General features: G+C 33.0%; 2 protein-coding genes across 12 annotated transcripts in view; both read right to left on the reverse strand.

Annotated features, from left to right (window-relative positions):
* RAD54B (RAD54 homolog B) overlaps positions 1-23,154 on the reverse strand; it is a 107,317-nt gene that overhangs the window by 35,198 nt on the left and 48,965 nt on the right. For all 11 annotated transcript variants that reach the window (XM_057737407.1, XM_057737401.1, XM_057737403.1 and 8 more), the window contains one exon: positions 771-965. In XM_057737407.1, the coding sequence (XP_057593390.1) occupies positions 771-965 (195 nt within the window). The remainder of the gene's footprint in view (positions 1-770; positions 966-23,154) is intronic.
* Positions 16,412-21,438, reverse strand: FSBP (fibrinogen silencer binding protein). Its single transcript, XM_057737413.1, has 2 exons — positions 21,007-21,438; positions 16,412-17,098 (listed from the first exon to the last, which is right to left on the reverse strand). Exons 1-2 carry the CDS (start codon positions 21,378-21,380, stop codon positions 16,573-16,575), a joined length of 900 nt encoding a protein of 299 aa, XP_057593396.1. The 5' UTR covers positions 21,381-21,438; the 3' UTR covers positions 16,412-16,572.

A 23,154-nucleotide genomic window follows, 5' to 3' on the forward strand; every position in this document is an offset into this window, starting at 1 on the left:
GTGCTTCCTAATTATCAATTACATTGCCCTGTCCCCACTAAACTATTAACTATATCTATCTTTGAATGTTTACTCCTAGCATAGTGCTTGGCACATAACAGTGACTAAAAACTATAAACTATGATATTTTCAAATGAATGAGTGAACATGTAGAACAGATTTTATAATTATGGGCCACACTCAGAACTGAACAGTAAGAGACAATGCAAAAAATTCATGATGGTTTTAGGTACTCCAAATTTGTGGGCTAACTTGTACAAATCATGCTGGCAACATTTTATAACAGAGATAAATGGTAACCTTCAATTTAGATGTATTAATCTAGGTCATGTCTAGCCATTATCTCCTTGCTTTTTTTGCCTTACTTTAGATATCACTGAACTTAAATATCATTCTACTCCTGATACCAACATTTTTTTAACTTTTAATCACTCAGCATTCGGGGAAAAAAAAAAAAGATGTAAAACATACCAAGACAAACTGCTTAATCTCAGAAAAAATTGTCAATATAACTGTAAATACCTGGCTAGCCATTTTATTTTTGGAGAAAATGAAACCATGGGAAATGAAACCATGGGTGAGAAAATTCACCTCACTGAGTATACATAAGACTGTCAGACATTATTATGAGATTAATGTTTATGAGATAATTTAGACATGAAAGTCAATTAAAGAATATCTTTATAAAACCCAATTACATTTCAATTTTGTAGCCAGAGGTATATATTAATTTTAGACGAAATCATAAACATCAGGTAATATCACAATACCTCTTGCAATGTCTTTGCCTTCCAAATCCTTTAATGTAAATGACTTTCCTTTTACAATAAGAACAGCGTCACCTTCCCACTTTTTGTGTTTTTTCTTTGAAGCCTTACACCAAACAACACTGAAGTATTTAACTAGGCTATCAGGTTCCTCTTCTTGTCCCTTAGACACTGTTATTTCTTTAGGGGCTAAATGAACTAGAATAAAAATAAAATAAAAACCACATTATTAAGGATGACATTTAAATAGTAAGATCATTCAACAAAATAAAAGCACAAGTAAATTAGATCGTATTAAGTATTTTTTCATATACATGTTAGCATTTTATAAACTGGGAAATTCAAATGTCAGGTGCTAGCATTACCATGAGTACAATGAATGTAAATTTCTTATCATCATACAAACGCAGATGAAGTAGAATAACATATATCATTGGCATCATTTTAAAATTCTAGTAATTAGAGATAAAATTTCAGCATTCATGGAAAAATATCCAAAATCATGTTGTGAATAAACAACTGACTTAATTAACAGTGACATGACAGGACCTTCCACTGGTGCAGTGGTTAAGAATCTGCCTGCCAGTGCAGGGGACACGGGTTTGATCCCTGGTCTGGGAAGATCCCACATGCAACAGAGCAACTAAGCCCATGTGCCACAACTACTGAGCCCGTGAGCCACAAGTACTGAAGCCCACGCACCTAGAGCCTGTGTTCCACAACAAGAGAAGCCACTGCAATGAGAAGCCCACACACCACAGTGAAGAGAAGCCCCCGCACGCCACAACTAGAGAAAGCCTGTGAGCAGCAACGAAGACCAATGCAGCCAATAAATAAATAAATAAATTTATTAAAAAGCGAAAAACAAAAACAGTGACATGACAAATCAAGGAAAAGTAATATAAGATCAGAGTTCTCTCAAAGAAAAACCTGTAGTTTTTTACAATAAGAACAAAGGTAAAACAGCAAAGTAGCAATCAGACTAAATTTCATTAAAATACTCTTGTCTCCTAGTTAGGGAGCAATCAAGTTGGATCACTGATTCTGAGAATTAGGTAGCATATAATCAGAAAATTAAAAGTTTCTTCACCAAAGCCTATACTTTTCTTGAAAACATTTCCAATATCACCTTACAAAAACACATCCAAACAGTCTAACAGAGAAAATCCTTCAGCGATGGGGAAACTGGTTTATGCTGATAGAAACCAGAAAGTGGTTACTGCTTCTGGAGTTGGGAAGCTGACTGGAAAGCAGCAGGAGAGGAGAACTTGTTCTATTGTCATACTGAGTGAAGTAAGTCAGATAGAGAAAGACAAATATCATATGATATCACTTATATGTGGAATCTAAAAAAGGGGTACAAATGAACTTATCTAAAAAACTGAAATAGAGTTACACATGTAGAAAACAAACATGGTTACCAGGGGTAAGGCGAGGGAGGGGAAAGGGAGGGATAAATTGGGAGACTGGGATTGACATATACACACTACTATATATAAAACAGATAACTAATAAGGACCTATTGTATAGCACAAGGAAGCCTACACAATACCCTGTAGTGGTCTATATGGGGAAAGAATCTAAAAAAGAGTAGAGGGACTTCCGTGGTGGTGCAGTGGTTAAGACTCTGTGCTCCCAATGCAGGGGACCTGGGTTCGATCCCTGGTCAGGGAACTAGAGCCCACATGCATGCCACAACTAAGAGAGTTCAAATGCCACAACTAAGGAGCCCACATGCTGCAAATAAGGAGCCCGCCTGCTGCAAAGACCCAGTGCAACCAAATAAAAAAAATTTTTTTTTAAAAGAGTGGATATAGGTATAAATGATTCACTCTGCTGTACACTTGAAACTAACACAATATTGTAAATCAACTATACTCCAATACAAATTTTAAAAAAACAAAACAAAAAACTTGTTCTGAGTGATAGTTATGTGATATATACATTCAACAAAAATCATCACTGATCATTAAAGAGCTATACATTTTACTACATGTAAATTATACTTCAACTTAAAAAAAGATAAAACATAATAAGACAAAGAATAACAACAGAATGGGTTGAAAGGCATGTAAATGATATTCTATATAATGCTATCTTTTAGTGTTTTGAAGCAAAAACACTAAAAGTTACCTCAATTCAAAGTACACTTGACACTAGAGACAAAAATCTCCCCTTATTTCTCTGTCTTATTTTCTCTTTTCCCCTTGGTAGTTACAGTTAAAACATGAGCACTGCCATGAGAAACACAGACCACCCTCATACTGAGCCCTGGCTCTTGCTTCTCACCTAACTTGTATACTATATTTTCAATGGTAGATAAAAGTTACTCCAGCTGAAGAGAGGAAAATCTCATTCCATTACTGAAGAGCTATTCACCAAGTCTTTTACCAAATACACACTTGACCCCAGGAAGCTATCCAAACAATAGAACTTACAAAACAAAACCCAAAGGATTACTTTATCTTTTAAAATACACCACCTACTCACACAGGAAAAGAAAAAGAAAAAACCCTGAGATTACAAATAAAGAAAAGAATGCCCATTTTCACCAATTCTAATCAATGTTGTCCTGGAAAGTCCTAGACAATGCAATAAGGCAATAAAAACAAAAAGCATAGATCAGAAAAGAAGTAAAACTGTATCTATGTGCAGATGACAAAAATTGTTTACACAGAATCCACGAGGAACCTAAAAACAAATGACTTAGAACCAATGAAGCAAATTTAGCGGGGTCATAGGATGCCAAATTCATATGTAAAAATCAATTGTTTCCATAATAGAATAACAAGAAATAAGTGGAAAACAAAAAATTTTAAACTCCATTCATAGTAGCACAACAAAAACAAACAAACAAAATCAAAAAAAAAACAAAACAAGAAAAAAACCATGAAATACTTGGTAAAACATCTAACAAACAGCACCTAAGACGTCTACGCTGCAAACTGAAGCTGTACTGAAAGAAATTAACAAAGATCTAAATAAACAAAACTCCTATTTCATGGATTGGAAATTTCAATTTTAAGATAGCAGTTCTCCCCAAAATGATTTTTATGTACAACACAACACCAACCAAATCTCAGGAAAAAAAGTAAAAGGACATATCCCACCTAATTTCAAGGTTTACTATCCCTGAACAAGAATGAAGACACTTTGGTATTGGGGGAAAAAAAAAGATCAATGCAACAAAATAGTGGCCACGTGTATGACCAACAGATTTTCAACAAAGCTGGCAAAACAAATTCAATGGGAAAAAGTCTTTTCAAACAAACATTGTTGAATCATCTGGTTATCCACATGGAAAAAGATGAACATCAACCATTAACTCACCCTGTACACAAAATTTAATGCAAAATGGATCACAGACCTAAATGTAATCTAAAAGTACAAATTTGTAGAAGAAAATGTAGAAGATATTCGTAATCTTGAAATAGGCAAAGGTTTTTTAGAATACAAATGTACAAAACATACAAAATAAGAAGTATATATTGAATTTTAACAGAATTTTAAAATTTTGCTTTTTAAAAGATGCTATTAGGAAGACAAAAAGGTAAGCCACAGGAGGATAAAAATAATCACAACACGTACATAAGACACAGGACTTGTCTCTAAACTATATAAAGAATTCTTATGGCTCAAAAATAAGACAGACAAATCAATAGAAAATAGGCAAAAAACACGAACAGATAATTCAGAAAAGAATGTATACAAATAGTCAATAAGTATGTAAAAAGACGTTTAACATCATTAGTCATCCGGGAAATGCAAATTAAAAACACAAGATACACTTCACATCCACTAGGATGATTAGCACCAAATAGATAATAACAAGTGCGGTGCAGACATGGAGAAATTAGAATCCTCATATACTGCTGGTGGGAATGTAAAATAGTGTCACTTTAGAAAACAGTTTTGCGATTCTTCAAAAGATTAGGGTTACCATATGGCCCAGAAATTCCACTCCTAGGTATATGCTCAAGAAAAATAAATACATGTCCACACAAAAAACTCGTACATGAATGTTTATAGCAGGATTATTCATAATAGCCCAAAGGTAGAAACAACTCAAATGTCCATTTAACTGACAAATGAATAAACAAATTGTGGTACATCACTACAATGTAATAATAGCCATTAAAAGGAATAAAATACTGATACCTGCTACAACAGTGTATAAACCTCCAAAACACCACGTTAAGTGAGAGAAGCCAAACACCAAAGACTACACATTACATGATTCCATTTATATGAAATGTCCAGAACAAGGAAATCCATAGAGACAGAAAGTAATTTAGTGGTTGCTTAGGGCTGGGAGGTGAGGGTGAGAATGGCTTGGGGTGGGTGGGGGAGGGGTTGAAAGCTAAAGAGTACAGGATTTCTTTTTGAAGTGTTGAAAATGTCTTAAAATTGTGATGGTTGCACATAACTGTGAATATACTGCTAAAAAATATTAATTACATACTTTATATGGGTGAATTATATGGTACACAAATTATAACTCAATAAAGTTGTTTAAAAACATGAGATAACACCACACACTCACTAAACTGACTAAACTTTTTAAAACTGACTATATTAAGTGTTACCAAGATGTAGAGTCAACTATAACTGAAAAAAAAAAGATGCAGAGCACCTAGAAATATCACATACTATTGGAAGGACTATAAAGTAGCACAATCACTTTGGAAAATAGGTTGGCAGACTCCTAAAAAGTTAAACATACACCTACTATAATAACCAGCCATTCCACTGGAAGGTGTTACCAAAGAGAAAAGAAAACATGTGTCAAAAAAACAAAAAAACTTGTACGTCAAGCCAGGTAAACCAATCTCCTAAAAGCCTGAAAAACCATTGTCACCAGTAGAATTCAGATAATTCATATGCTAATCATGGATTTAGAAAGCGCATCTTGACTATCTCCAAACAATAAATTATCCTCGGAACCATCAAGGATTGTTCCTGAGAAAACAAACGATTGATATGCAGCTGAGACAGCTGTGTTCAGAACACTTGGCCCAATGACCTCTTATCAGTCCCTAAAAGGATTCTGGCTGCTGTAATGCTAAACAGAACAGTCAAGCAGGCAAAGGACTAAAGTGCAGTGGCCCCAGTTTCTGGCTTTCCTTTCATTATGAGGGTGTTTGGACTAATGGTAATTTTATATACTTCTTTGCGGGAAAACATGCTTCTAATATACCAGGAAGTATGATGTAGAGTTTTTATCCTCCTCTTTTCGTATATTATTGTGAATACATTTTGCATATCATTAAATTAAAAAGTAAAATAATGTTTAATATCTGCATAATGATATTACCAATGATATTGCCAATCAATGAAGAGAGGATCCACTTCACTACTATACATCAGCATAACAGATTAACTTACCAATTTTTCTCTAACTGTATTTATTTTTTATTGTTACAATTATCATACAGTAAAACTGACTTTTCTCTTGGTGTACAGTTTTATGAATTTTAACAAGTGTATAAATTCATTTACCTACTACCACAATCAGGATATAGAAGAGTTCCATCACTCCAAAAGACTCCCTCATGCTATTCCTTTTTAGCTATACCCTTACCCTATTCAGTTACTGATCTGTTTTCTACCAATATAGTTTTGTCTTTTTGAGAATGTCAAATAAATGGAAATCATACAGTACACAACCCTTCAAGCTGGTTTCTCCCACTCAGCACAATGTCTTTGGGATTCATCCCAAGTCGCTGCCTGTAGCAAGTTTGTTCCTTATTATTGTACGGAATATTGAAAGACAGTTGAGGTGTTTCTAGCTCTTAACTATCACAAACAAAGCTGCTATGAACATTTATGTACAGATTTTTGTGTGAACATTCATCTTTATCAAATTAATAGATAGAAATGGCATTCTTAACACTGTAATTTGAATTTCATTATTAGTGATGAAACTTTTCAATATATATTCACATGTCCTCTTTGCTTGACTCCTCTAATTTCACATTATAAACGATGTACCTAAAATAAGTTTCATTTCTTTAAAATGAATTTTCAATCTGATCTAAAAACCCTCAACATTAATTCGTGCAGCAACTCAGAGATTGCCCAAAATGTAGTCTAAACCCAAACTCTAATCTTATTGCAAAATTTCGATGAAGTATATGAGCAGAAAACAGGCGTTAAAGAGAACTTATATTAGTAAGAAATGTCAAAATTAAAACATAAAACTATTAAATTTTAGTATGTAAAAGGCTAATACTTAAAAAATGTTGATTGCTGGAAGAATCAAGAATCCATTTATATCTTCTTTAATATAAGGAATTCACTATACCTTCTATTGTAATAGAATTTTAAATAATTTGTGAAATTTTAAATACGTCCAGGTCATTTAAACACTGCTCTCTATCCCTGCCCCCTAAAAAAAACTATGTTTTGGAAATATGTAGCATTTAACAGATTAAAATGTGCCAAGTTGAAATAAGCACACTCACTAGAAATTATTAAACATCATACTATAACTCAATAGATGATTATGTTTTAGTAACAGGTCTAAAGGTTGATTCTTTTTGTTTCTTGATAAGGAACTATGGGATTGGAGGGAGAATTAGTGCATTATTTTAGGAGTAATAAAGAGCTCTTAAAAAGATCACTCTTGACTTCCCACCTTGCTAAACTCCTCTCCCTACAATAAATCACAGAAAAAGGCCATAGCATGGAAAAATAAAATTATTCTGTGATGTGTTATGTTCAGAGATAAACTATAACACATGCATAAAAAGGGAAATTATACTGCCTGAAGGAGTTGCCTGTCTCCACTGTTTCCACTTTAAGCACCCGAACACCCACTTACTCGGAGCCTCCGTTTCTTCAAATTCCCAGTCACTCCTCAACTTCTCCAATCTGGCTTCCAGTCCGATCCTCCCCCAAAGCTGCCTTGGTAAAGGCACTAAGCAGCTCTTTGTCAATAAACACACAGGTTACTTTTTAGTACTAACCAAATTTCTCAAAAGCATTGGACAATGTTGACCACTTCTACCTTGAAATAATGAACTCTATTTTTTATAGCTTCTAACACTTCAAATTTTCTTTTTCCTTCTTTGGTTGCTGTTTCTTAAACATCTTTGCCAGTTCTTACTTTTTGTCTAACCTTTGCTGGAGTTCTTCAGACCTGAGCTCGAGGCCCTCCTCCCCTCACTATGCACCACTTCTCCTTAAATTAGCTCACCTACTCCCATGGCTTCAATACCATCCCTGTATTAACTTTTCTTCTCTAGCCCAGATCATGATTGTAGATCTGTATGTACAACAGTATATCCAATTGGATCCACATGAATGTCTCATAAACATCTCAAACTCACCGGGTTCACTTATCTTCTCTCCAAAAACTGCTCCTCCTTCAGTTTTCCCATTTCTCAGTGAAAGTACTAAAACCCTTATTCAAGCCAAAAACTTGGAAATCATCCACGACATTCTTCATTTTCTCTATTCCAAAGCCAATCAACCACAAAATCCAGATGATTCTACCCCCTTCATGGTTCTCAAAGCTGTGTACTGTTTGCCTTCTGCATTTTCTCTATTCTTTCCAAATCATCATCTCTGGTCTGTACTACTGTACTCTTGTAGGCTCTTCCCAACAGTTCTGCTGAAGTCTTCTCTTAACACCTCTACTCCCTAAAGCCATTTTCCATTTACTAAATCTGTTTTTAAATGTAAACCTCATCATCCATTTGTCTTAAAGGTCTTGAAGAAAACACTACTTCCAGCCAAATGGCCTTCTACCTCTATTCCTCTGACATGCTTATCTGAATTAACTTCTACTCACCTTTCCATACAGCTTAAATTTCCCTGACTGCCAAACTACATCAAGTTGCCTTATTATCTCAGCATTAACTCAGCAATTAATTATGTGACAAATTATTTAATGTAAGCCTTGCCCACTAAACTATAAAGTGTTGAGAGGAGCATCTCTTTTGATCTTTGTCATCACCATATTCCCATAACAACAGGTAGTTTTCAAAACTGCTATTTTGATTCTAGGCATATTTTTACTTCATGTTTATAAAAATATTAAATTAAAACAGAATTGCTTTAGAGGGCCAGGACAGGGAGGGTGGGAGGGAGTCGCGGGAGGGAGGGGCTATGGGGATGTATGTATAAATACAGCTGATTCACTTCGGTGTACCTCAAAAACTGGTACAAGAGTGTAAAGCAATTATATTCCAATAAAGAGCTTAAAAAAATAATTACCTTGGGACTTCCCTGGTGGTGTAGTGGTTAAGACTGCGCTCCCAATGCAGGGGGCCCAGGTTAGATCCCTGGTCAAGGAACTAGATCCCACATGCATACTGCAACTAAGAGTTTGCATACCACAACTAAGCAGCCAGCAAGCTGCAACTAAGCAGCCTAAGAGCCACAACTAAGAAGCATGTTGGCCTCAACTAAGGAGCAAACGTGCCACAAGTAAGACTTGGTGCAACCAAATAAATAAAAATTTTAAAAAAACAGAACTACCTTAAAATTAATTTTCATTGAGAAAGTAATTGAGAAAGTAGCCTTAGAATTTAACTTTGAACTCAGCTGCATTACTGTATATAATGTACATTCAGGATTATTTTCCAAGTAAATGTTATAACAAAGATTTGATTCATCAGCTGCTTCTTTATGCATGGTATTTTACTGATTATAACTTTTGCCAACATGAATTTTCTTTTACAACCATAATTTCTACCAAATACAGTTTTGCTAAATCAAATATTGTGTAAATATTATGAAGATCGTATTACTCCATTAGTTTTTAGTCAAAAAGTTACCAGTTTTTTAGGTAAGTTAGTTGTCATGTGTTATTTTTGTTGTTTTATGAACCTTAATTTTTCCAGATAAAGTTCTGAGGGTTTTAGCATTAACAAAAAAGACAGGACACTTTGATCAGTTTTTGAATTCTAAAAAATGTTCTGGTGCCCAATTTTAGACAATTTTAATTAGTTTTCTCTTTACACTATTTCTACCAGTAGCAGTCACTGTGCACTGAATGACTGACAATATCTTTCTGCATTTTTCAAATTTGTTCCTGTTTTTCACTTGGTTATCTAAGAGAAAAACACAGTTCCTCAGGACTGCTGTTAAAGAGGAGATAAAAATGTTTTTCAACAAAAATGGCTGGGAAAAACATCCCAGAGTCAAATATCCTGTTGTATTCCCAGAAGCTGACTGTTAATGTGTTATGTCCAACCCTCCCCCTGCAAAAAAAAAAGACTAGAACAAAAGACAGTAGTTAAATTCTAAGAATTCAGAATTCCTTGTAATAACTTTGAAATATCATAAGATTCTCAGACTTAAATATATACTTTCTTTTGCAGAACAGCAGAAGGAAGATAAAAGCATGAACTCTGAAGCCAGACGTCAAAGGGGCAGACTCAAGATTCATTTGAATCTTGAGTCTGCGCCTTACTAGCTATGTGACCCTGGACAGGTTGCTTACCCCGTGCCAGTTTATGAATTGCCAAATGAATGTAATACTAATACCTACCTCATAGACTTGTTGTGAGCATTAGATTAGCTAATATATATAAGATGCTTAGAACAGTACTTGCCACACAATAAGTGCTCTCTAAATGTTAACTACCATCATCATCATCCTGCACTTGTCCCTTTCCCATTTAGTCCCATTTTAAGAGGGTGAATGATTGCAAAAAAAGTAGAATGAAGATAACTGGGAACTAAACATATATGGAACATAACTTCCTTTATCGATAAGACTACTTGTAATATATAAAATTATGACTAATTTGCTACATCCCAGACTAACCACCCCTAACAATTCTACTCTACCTGTAATTTTTGTTTCTAAACTTGGTTCTGATCTTTTTCCCCCTTGACACTGTAATGTACTTCCCAAATCAATATCAAAAATGGTCTTCATAAACAAGAGGCCTGAATGCCTACAGCAAGATTCACAAGGTAAGAATGCTTAAAACCATGCTTCGATTAAAGAAGAAAGGGGAGACACTGTCATTTTAATATTAATAGTGGACATTATCATCTTAATGAATGAGTCCTAAGCATAGTAACTACAGCGCTGCATGATTTAATTATATATTCCATACACTCAAGCCTTTAATATTCTTTTCTTTTCAACAATTCTAAACACACACATTGTTTTCAATGGAGCATTGAAATTTAAGTCTCATATCATCAAATTCAACAAAAAACTCTTTCAGACTGTATTTTTTGAGTTTCAAAGTTACCAAAAGCTACCAGAACTTTTAATATGCATTAACATATAACTGCAATATAAACTTAAGATTTGAAACATAGTTTTTTATTACACTAAAAAATATACAAACATTAATATACAAATTCCTTCAAACTGATAATCATCCATAGTTTTCTTTATCTAACAAAACAGACTGAATGTTAACTAAATACAAGTACCATTACGTATAAAAGAAACCTAGAAGATATTTCTTTGCATCAAAGATCATTTTCGGAATGATACTTATTGAGCATAGCAGGGACTATACATTTCGTCATATTTCTCAGTACTTCATGTCAAAGCATATATGCTAAAATAGAAAAAAAAAATCAATAAATCTACAATATTCCCAGATATCTAAACTATCTGCCCAGTACTTTAAATTCATTAAAATATCAAAAAAAAGTTATCAATTTCAATTCTGACATTCCAATCAACAAACATGCAAAGCTTTATTTAAAAAAATAGTAATCCACACACTGTTGATGGAAGTGTAAAATGGTACAATCACTTTGAGAAAAGGTCTGGTAGTTTCTTGAAAAGTTAAACATGTATCTTCCCTAATCCAGCATTAAGTCCATAACACATTTATACAAGAATTTACATAATAGCCAAAATCAGGAAATAGCCCAGAAGTCCATCAAAAGACAATGGATAAACAAACTGTGGTATATTTATAATACAGAATACTACTCAGCCACAAAAAGCAAGGAACTAATGATTAGAGAATGAATATTAAAAACATAAACACGGGCAAAAGAAAACAGAAACAAAGGGTCCATACTGTATGATCTCAATTATATTAAGTTCTAGAACAAGCAAAACTTATCTGTGGTTTTTTAAAAATTAGAACAGTGGTTGCCTGAGGTGCCAGGGTATTGGCTAGGAAGGAGCAGGAGAGAACTTTCTGGGGTGATAACTTTTTAAATCTTGATGGGGTGTTAAGCTACACAGGTGTAGTCATTTGTCAAAACTCATCAAATGGTGCACCTAAGATCTGTGTGTTTTACTGTTTGCAAATCTTACCTAAAAAAAATACACAAACACACAACTAAGTATTGAATTCCAGTTCATAACACTCACGTTGAAGTGTTTATGGGTAAAATATTCTAATTTCACAACTTGTTTTAAAATAACAGTTTTCTTTAAAAAAAAAAAAGAATTTGTGGATAGATGGATAAATATGTGATAAAGCAAATACAGCAAAACATTAATTGTAGAATGTAGTGGTAGGCATATGAATATTTACTATAAAATGCTTTCAACTTTTTCTATATATTTGAAGGATTCCTGAATCTTTGTAACAGAGCTGAATTCACAAATAATTTTAAACCATGAAAGATCTACTAACAGAGTGTAAGTCTAATGATACGTACATTTTAGTTCAAATTGTTTGGGCTAACTTGGGTGGTACTTTTTTTTTTTTTTTAATTTACTTTGCTTTCCACTATTTATAAAGGAATTGAAAACTAAAAATAAATAATATCAATTCACATTACAGCTGCTACTTTTAGTGAAACAACTTAAATATATATACAAAAATATGGAATCAATTTCTCAAAATCATACAAAGATCTAGCATGACTGTTAATGTTTAATTAGGTTGCATATCTTAAGAATTTACTCTTTTGTATTTAAGTATTGCAACCATATTTCATCTAATTATTTTTAACTATTTACAATCAAACACTTAACTGATTTTGAGAATTTGTGAATTTTAACATTTGAAAAAAATAAATATATTATGCAATTTAGACATGGTACAGCTGGCATCTATTATAGCACAATCACCTAAAGAAATGTATTTCAATTATGCCTCATCAAAAATTTTTACCTCTATAGTACTGAATTCTTTGTCTATGGCACACAAAAAGAGTACACAAATCAGTACAATGTATTACCATGTATTAACAAAGCATTTAACCACTATCATCTACAGTATATATTAATTACAATATACCACACTCAATTATTTAAACATACCTATTTAAAACTTGACACTACTCTAAAAGAAGGCACATGGAAAATAATTCATATTTTAAACATTTTCACATAAGTAAAGATGCAATAGGGTAGAGTGACTTTCAAAAATAAAATAACACCAAGCTGATGTCTCATTACACAAAAAAGAAAAATATTTAACTTGAATATTTTAAGAAATCTGGCATTTGTTAGAAATGAAAGAGCTTCATTAACTTTTTCAGGATGCCACTATAAATCATACCTAGGTTTATAAAATCATAAGTTGTAAAAAACCAAACAACAACATATCAATTTAAGTTCAAATGGATAAAAGATAAGGTGGCAAGAATAACATATGCACTACCTAAATTACTAATATATTGGATGAAATAGTCTTTTCATTTAGCATATTTTTCAAATTTAATGTATTTCTACAAAACCAAGTCTACATTTTAAAAATAAAACCTCTCTTTCCTATGTTTTCCCAGCATTACATTTTGTAAGTAAAGCTCACAAACAGTTCTCCATAGTACGTAGGATGTCTGGTGGCTTCAGCTGTATTCCATTGGTACTAATAGAATTTGCCCTTATATACTCTCCTTAGTGAAACTTGTCCTCAGCAGAAATTGCTAATATAAATTGGTAAGTAGTCAAAAACTCAAAAAAAGTCTCAATATAGAAAGAAAAAGAAAAAAGCTTTAGCTCAGAATTTTCCTAAGATACTCTGCAAGGTAATAATAAACAGCCTCCAAAAAGAGTTCAGTGGTCATACAAGTCTTCTTTACACAGAAACTCTCATAAACTATACTGTGCTAATTACAGTCGCATGGCTGGGGAGGTGGAGCAATGAACATGGAGCAGAATCACATTCGCTGTAACTTTTGCAGATTAAAATTAAACGATTGACTCAGAAAAACTGCTGCAGTAAACTCACTGCGATGAGTGTAATTCTGGTGTTTAAAAACATGTAAAAATAAGGTTTTTTTATTCTACTCAGTCCCTAAATGCTAACAAATTTGTCACATGACATAAGCAAGGACACAACAGTCTTGAACACTGCGGAGAAAAATATGACTGTAGCAAACTATGTTTACACTATTTTCTGGGCAGCAAAAAAAATTTCAAGGGCAATTTTATATAGAATATATTTTTACTTCCCACACTTATGTTAGAATCTAAACACCAAAAAAGATGTATATTGCACTTTTTTGAACACATAACTTTGCTAAAAACATTTCATAGAATTAATGTTCCACAAAACACACTTGGAAAATTGATTTAGCTGTACAAAGTCAGCATTCAAATTGAACATTCATTAACAACTCTGAGCAGTACCATGCTAAGATTAGACTATGAATTGCATTTTGTATGGTAATTTGGTTTCAATAATTTCAAAAAGTTAAAGCTTACTACTGTAAAGATTTACTAGAATACTGTAAAAACATTACCTCAAATAAGAATTATAAGATTCATTAGACTGAAAGAAAAGTCACAGCACAGATTAAAGAAGATGAAATTGTCAAAAGGATATATCGTATTATACATTCAAGGCATTTTTATAATAATATATTTAACTCTAAGAGCAGACATAAAATGCTAAACAGTACCGTAAGAGTCCATTTTATTTTCATTCTTTCTATTCCTACAGCCATAACCTAAATTTCAGATTTACTTTCCTCTCACTACAATGCCCACCTGAAATGCTGCCCTTATGACATATTAGAGCTCTAGTCATATGCCCCTAGTCAAAAGCATTCCATGGCTTCCCATATACATTCACATTCGATTCCTTAAAAACAGCATTTAATGTAATCCATAATCTAGCACCACCCAGCTTACAACTTCCAAATTGAAAGCCTTCAATTTACCTTCACCCACTCTTCAACAAAAATTTTTGAAAAACTAACATGATTTAGGCATCATGTTAGGTTTCAAAATACTCTATTCCAGTGTTTTGACTGGTGTTTTTAGCTTGCATTAGAATCTCTAGAGAGCTTATGAAAACAGATTGCTGGACTCTACCCCTCAAGCTGCTGATCCAAAAGGAATGGATTTACATTTCTCACAAGTTCTCAAGTGATGCTGATGCTGCTGGTCAAGATATACTCCACACTGAAGGCCACGAGCCGGAAGCCCACTGGCTGAACGAGGCCCACTCACATGTTTTTGTCTATTTATTATTTTAAAACTTTTTAATTATTTGCAAATGTTTTAAAAATAAAAAATTTCTCATAAAAATGCAAATTTCTGGCTTATTTCTGCATGTAGAAATTCTGCTGGAGCTAAAGAGTAGCTCCTCAATTAGTCAAGGTATACGTCCTTGTCCTGATTATCACAGCCCTTAATGGGCCCTCTTCATGCTCACTTAAAATCACTTAAAAATCACCTGGCTTAATACTGTTTTTGTGCTTATACATTCTGACCCACTTTTCCCATTCTCTATATCTTTTTTCATTGCTGCTCACTCTGACATAAACATCCTTTCTGTACAATACTGCTGAAACCCTACCTACCCCACTGAAAAGCTTGGCTTAAATATCCTTCCTCAACAAAGCCCCAGCAAAAATAGTAATACACACACTAAACATTTAACATAAATGTATATGTGTGCTTTAAGAATCAAGATTTTCTTTATTTACACAAATACTAAAATAGCAATATTTACAAAAACATAAAGGACTACATACCATAAATTATGAACATATAATTTTTGCTATTTTTGTTCTAAGTAAAATTTTAATTTTGTTCATTAATTTTTTTACTGTGACTTTACTGTGAAAGAAATCTTTTTCAGACTAAGACATTCAAAATGAATTAACATATTAAATCTTGTAGTCAAAATACATAACAGCTCCAACAGAATATCTTATTTTGCTGGACAAAAAAATAGGAGGATGAGGGTAATTGATACAACTCCCCTTATTTCATAACCCACCAAGTTTTAAAAGCAATTTTAATGAAATAAATGTTTCTAATTTTTTAACATGTAGGATATTTCAGTGGATTTTTACTTCTATGGAATAACAGGGGGAAAAAAACTATAGAGAAACAAAAACTGAGTGCTGGTCCTTGCTTGGCCATAAAGAGCTTTGTTACATCAAGTAAATCACTGAGTTCTCCCTGGACCTCAAAAAGTGTTCTCCAAATACCTTCTGTCAAAATTCTAGGACTTACTCCTTCGATGAATGAAAGCATAAAAATCAATGCCATATAGACAAGCTTCTATTATAGGTCAGCATTGCTTCTAAATTAGACTGTTAAAAACTTTGAACTGCTTTAAAAGTGCTAATTAAAAATGCTGAAGATTCAGAACTTTGAAAGAATACTTATGTATTTATACATGTTATATGTTAATAATCAAAATAAAACATATTTTGTAAGGCCAGCAATTAAACATCTTAGGAAAAAAAATTGGAGGAAGACAAAAAATTCATAACCATACAAATCAGCGTTTTAATATATCTCAAAGGAAAATTAAATACTTAGAAAATCATGTCAAAAAGCCTTTTTCATAATAGAGATTAACAAGATTTTTTAAGAATATGCACTCTGCTTCAGGATATTTCCAAATGAAAGTTGGCCAAAATTAAAATGATCAAATTGCAAAAAAAAAAAATCTTAGAGATTATTATATTCAGGTAGATCATGCCGTAAGCGAATTGCTTTCAGCTTCTCCACTTCAATTTTTGCTCTTAGCAGCTCTTCCTCTAGCTGCTGCCTTCTTTTCAATCCATCCCTCTTCTCCTGAACATATAATCCAAAATTTTTTTGATTTTCTAAAATTATCTGATGCTCCTCTTTCAGCATTTGCAGAATCTGAGGATCATACCCTAACTGTGACCTAAAATTTTCTCCACTCTCATGCCGAAAAAAATCATCTCTCCTTGGGATAGAAGACGGAGACGATGTCATTCTCATATCAACAGAGGAAAGTGATGGTGACAAAGATCTTTCCATAACATGTACTAATTCATGTTCTTCTCTTTGCTCTAAAGTACCACTCTGTTGAGAATTTAAAACCAGTGGAGGAGGGGGCTTAATGTCTTCTTCTTGCTTCACCTCCACTGTAATAGCAACTGGATGGTGGTCCAACATTACCTGTAGTGAACTGGTACCAGCCTGTGCTTCCTCATCCAAGTTTGCACTACAGCACACAAAAAAGCATTATAAAATGTAAATCAAATGAAGACAAGAGCATTTTAAAGCATAATTTCAAATTTAATATACATTAAATTATCAAGCTTTAAAGGTATAAAGAAAATTATGAAACAAAAAATATTTTATCCCTTGGAAGAAATTAAAACGACTAAGATTGAGATTTTAATTATACATACATGTAATATATATAGCCATATATATAGGGCTCTCTCCTATCTTTAACTTTAAAATTGGGCTCTTAAAAGAACAGGAAATTACAAATACTACACAAGGCTACTGAAGTAAATACAAAAGAAAAGGCATTTTTGACACTATCAAAGAGATACCAATTGTCCCTATAAGCCTGAGGTTCGTAAATGCTGTAAAGTGTCATTTAATTCATTCTGGGCCTTACTATCCCCACACCTTAGTCCTAGACCTTCTGCTTCCGCTCTCCAGAACTGATCGATCTAAAAATCACTGAGGTCCATGACTTCCAGGAGGACAGTGGAAGGCAATCTCTGAGAGGTACTAAATTCTGTATTTGTCACACACACACACACACACACACACACACACACACACACACACACACACACAAATCAAGACTGTATAGGATTTTGGCCCAACTATCAGGGGGCTCTCCTAACTATCCAATTTCAGATGCAACAGTGTTTCCCCTTTACCTATTCTAAACCACATGACTCAGGTGGCCCTTCAGTCTTTTAACCATTGATTAGGTGAAGTGTACAAGGGCAAGGGTTTACATCTACCACTGGATCATCAGTACCCAGCATAATACTGTACTTGGAAACTAGTAGGCACTCGTCATATGTTGAATGATTGAATAAATGAAATGGTTTTTTTTAATGCACTGTTTTTGAAAGGGCCTATATATGATATATTGAAAGTTTATTAAATTTACGTGAAATTTCCATAAAATATGCATTCCTATTAGAGGCAACTACAGTTTTAACATAATTTAAACTTTGACATAACAATATTTGTTATGACATAAACACAATGTTCCTTAAAATTCTGTTGGTTTTTAAACAATTTCATGTATAACATGAAGTTGTGAATTAAGAATACACGTTTCTTGAGTTTTTTTTTTAATTTATGTTTCTGTCTAACTTAAGTTATAGAGGTGAAAGAGATTACTGGAACATTAATGGAAACACTATATTTAACATTATTTAAAGAACATTTTATAAATTATAAATAAGTAATATAGGTAAGAACACATTCTACATGGATGATTAAAATGCCGGAACAAGTGGAACATAAGGAAAAGAATTTAAACTCCCCATATGCCACTTACTAATAACATTAAATTGCCAGAAATATCAGATATTTGTCTAAGAGGTAAAAATGAAATAAAAAGATATTTAGTATGTTATGATAAATCTATTTGTAGATTATATAAATTCTTTCATTTTCACCCTTGTCTTTGTCATTTTATGATTTTCAAAAGCAAAACAATGGAGTATAAATGTAATTCGAATTAGTAAGATTTGCTTTTGTTAACATCTCTAAATCCTGGAATGGGAAAAAGTTAAAACAACAGATATAAATTAAATTTTAAAAATCCATACAATTATTTTTCCAAATCAGTATGTATAATAGACTATAAGACTCACAATTAAACACAGACAATATACTTCCACGTAAATTAAAAATATGCCTTATATCAGAAATATTCCATTCCATTTTAGTTAAAACATTACAAATAAGGCATAACAAAGTCTAAAAATGATTTAGAGAAGGTCACAAAAAATGATAAAACAGAAAAAGGAATTCTAAAATTTATGAATATGAACTGAGGATCAAATTGGTTATAAAAACAAAATATAATCTGATGTTAAAGAGAGGTAAATATAAAGACATAAATCAATGTCAGTTGTAGAAATAAACAGCCTTACAAAATAGTTGTATATCCTTAAATACGTTAAATAATATAAGCAGTAATATTTTCCTTATTAAGTATAGAGAGTTTGATGAGATTAACAGGCATATTTATACATAAGCATAATTAAGATAGTGTAATTATAAACTTCCAAGATAATTAAGATTCAAGATGATGTCAAATAAGTATAAATATATTAAATGAAAATGCTAGTATAGAGAAAGTAACAGTGCATCACTCTAACATAAGTAAGCATTTAAGTGGCATATTTATGATACTTTCCTTTAAAATCTAAAAAAATGATTGTTTAAACAGTAGCTATAGAAATGTGTAAATCAATTAATTCATTTTATCAGAGAAATGTTGGTGTACCAAACACTGACTGTGTAGGTATATATACTGTATGTATGTATGTGTATATATATCATATATACATACACACACACACAAACGGTCAAAATGCACACAGATACTTGTATTATATATTATTTCTCTTCTATATTACTGTATTTTTAAAATACACAAATTAACAAAACTACAGTTTCTAAGTGTAGTTTTCAAATTATAAAATCCTATACTCAAAAGGTAGTTTTATACCTATACTACAAAGCCCCTGTTCTTTATGGTTCAAAGAGGGAAAATTTTTCATAAGTATAAAACAGTCTTATTGTGGAGTTTTTTTTTTTGGACATTCGGCATGTTAGGATTTAATCATTTGTCATCACAGTGAACAGTTTAAGCAGTGACTCTGTGCATTAATATACTGTGTATCCAAGTCTTGGATTCCCACTGGTGCTATTTTTTAGTCTGCTATCAACTAGAAATAAGAAGTATATGGCAAGAAGCTGGGCTCAAAAATATTATCCTAGTAAATTCAAAATAACAAATATGTTTGGCTAAAAATGTTTTTCTCATTTCTTCCCTAACCTCAAAGGGATTTCATAGGTAATTAATAATTTTGCTTATTTAATGACTCTTCCACCAATAGGAAAGTAAGTACCTTGTAAAGTTTTGTTTGAAAGGTTCCTCAACTAACAAGGAGTTTACAGGTTGCTTAAATTACCCTAAATGATTCAGAAGAAGCATGTAGCTACCATTCTTATCTTTTGCCAGGGGTTAAAATCTGAATTAGCAGTAAGATAACAGTTTTTGAAGATTTCCAGGCTAGTAGTTATGTAGAACACAAATTCAACCAAAAAAAAAAAGAAAAAAAAACAACACCTATTTCTAATCCAGTTGCTCTTATTGACATATTAAAATTCATAGTTTGATACCCTTGCAAAACATTATGGGAGAGCTTACCCTTTCCTGTATGACCCAAAATTAAAGTGCAACTAGACCATTAATGTGTAAAAACAACAAAAACTTTTAATTATATTAAGTAATCTGAATCCCTAATAAGGCATTTACTACTTTTCTTGCGTTTCCTTGTCTTTTGTATTTTGAATATGTTAGAAAAATAATTTAAACTGTCTTAATATGTACAATGATGCCATTAACAAGTTTACTTAGTTGTTCATTTTAGGTTTTCAGTTCAATTAATATTCAGTAACTGCACCTACTGATAATTCATAAAAAAGCAGGGATTCCATTCCTCCTGAAACTGCTAGCTTTATACAAAATTGAAAATTCCAGTGAAATGTAATCTTAAATGAAAGAAGAAAAAAGTATCTCTCAGAAGCTAATTAAACAATGAAATTTTAAAGCTTAAAAAGTTTATGAGGTACTGTCACAAACTGCATCCCATTTATTCCTCCCTAACGTTCACTTTTTAGAAACCAGGAAAGGAGGAAAGGGGGAGGGGAAAACAATAAAAAGTGGCTTAAATTAAATGCAGCAGAAAAATTCCTTATAGCCTCACTTTTCTTTTTTAAGAGTGCAAAACAAAGACACTATTCACTGCTCCCATAGTGGGGATGCTTACTATGCATATCTCTATCACAACTAAGCCAGAGCCCAATAGATAGGAGGCGCCATAATTTTCCACAACAAAATAAAATAAAGCTTACCTTTGTATGTGGTTCCTGTCTCTTACCAGGCAAAAACTGGAAATCTGGGGAATCATCTCCATAACTTTCTTGGTTGGCTCAGAAATATTGCTTTTAAAATCTGATTGGGTCTCTTTTTGCTGCAATAGCTCCTGTTTGGCATATTCTTTGAGCCTTTTGTAAAGAGTGCGTAGGCCCTGCGCTGTTCGAGGAGGGCGGTCTACTCCAATTGCATTATAGTTAACTGCTATGATATCCCAACATCTATTCTTTTCCACTATTACTGAATGTTTGTTAGTGTGTTCTTCCAGAATTTTAACATATGGCTTCACAAGCTTTAACAGATCAAGCTTTTCAGATAAGGTAAAATTGGAAGATCTAGCTTTTCCTACCATTGTTCTTTTCAAATTAAGTAGGCAGTTTCTGAAACCACCATGCAGCCTTCAGCTCTGCTCAGCTCTTTCCACAAACTGAAAAAGATCAGGCTTAACTAGGCTAGCCTCATTTAGGCCCACGCCTACAAGGGAGGGTTTATTAAAATTCCTCCAGCTTAAGCTGACGCAGGTTCAGGAAATCTGCTTAAGCCAAGCCTGACCTACATAAAGCTTCTCACTGAAGAAGACAGGAAGGCACAAGCAAAACACACTTGTGTATAAAGAGAACAGCTCGAGATAGGATTTAATACACAAAGGTCTAGAGATAAGCATGGAACATAGCTAAAAATTAGCTAATTTAGTGAGAATGTCGAATTTCAACACATTTGCCTAGCTGAGACTGCACTGCAGTATCACTTCAATAAGAACAAAAGAGGAACTGTTTTGTGCTATTTGTTTACAAATACAGTAGACAGAAAAATGAAAAACTAAAGATATGAGTGGTGAATGCAGTGATTCCTAACAGAGCCCCTAATCACTGTTTCTGAGCTGCTGTTCTCTCTTACAAAATCTGCATAATGCTGGTCCTGCTGTCAATCAGGAATTGCATATCCTCTAGCTAGTTAGGTTACACCCAGCTCAGACTCCACAGTAAAGCTAAGCTTCTCCTTCATTTTGCAGTCTACAGTAGCCACCGTGTATTTTCTCTTTTCAGTTACTTAAGAAGAAATTTTTGTTGAACACTAAATCTAACAAGCAGATAAAAATTATGTTTTTAAAGCAATGGATTATTCCAGCTGTAACGTACGTGAATATGCCAGCCTGCTTTCCATGTGTAAAAAACACCATTCACAGTGAGAACAGCATAATAATGCCTTAAGACTACACACAACAAAATCGCATTTGCTGTTATTACAGAGTAGGATTTTTACTGAGCTATATTCACACAATTTGGACTATGAAAGGAAACAGCTAGTCTAGTCATTTGCAAGGCCACCAATTTGTGTGTTTAGGATGTATTTTCTAATCTCTGTCTGAAAACATGATAAATAACAATGTAAACAAATAAGCCTATTTTTCTCCTGATATACATGTTTCTCCAGATAGGAGAATGAATTAAAACATACTTGAACACAGTTCCATTCAATCAATGGAAATTGATTACTGAACACCTATAAAAATGTTCCCATGCACTGAGAAAGGCCCAAGGAAAACAAAGGTAAAAGTAGATACAGCCCCTATCCAGAGACCTACAGCTCTACAGAAATGCCATAATTTTCAATTACTTTGTTTTTCATTCTTTCAATAGAAGAGAATTAAATTTATTAAGTTCTCACTCTGAGCCAGATAATGTGCTAGGAGCTTTAAATGTGTTATTTGTCAGGAAAAAAAGTGAAAGATTGCTGGGCGCACTACAGGATGCTAGGTGTTTTCTGGCATACTCTACTGGGTAATCTGATTCTTTAGTAGTCCTAGACTTTCACTGCCTTTGAGCAGTTTAATTGCTTAGTAAAATTGCAGAAAATAGTAATGCAAATGATTCCTGTCCGTGGAGATGCAAACTGAAAATTGACCTGCCCCAACAACCTGACCACAGTTACTAAAAGGAAAGCAAGAACACAGGATATATACTGTCTTTAAATAATATTGTTATTTTTGGAAGAAATACAGGTAATGTGTTAAGAAATGAAGTGCTAATGGAAATATGAAAAAACGTTCAATCTCACTATCAAGGAAATGTATACCAAAAATTATTTTCATCCAATATTGGCAAAATTCTTAAAGACTGAAAATG

Source organism: Hippopotamus amphibius, chromosome 5 (genome assembly GCF_030028045.1).
Source record: "Hippopotamus amphibius kiboko isolate mHipAmp2 chromosome 5, mHipAmp2.hap2, whole genome shotgun sequence".
Taxonomy (NCBI): Eukaryota; Metazoa; Chordata; class Mammalia; order Artiodactyla; family Hippopotamidae; genus Hippopotamus; species Hippopotamus amphibius.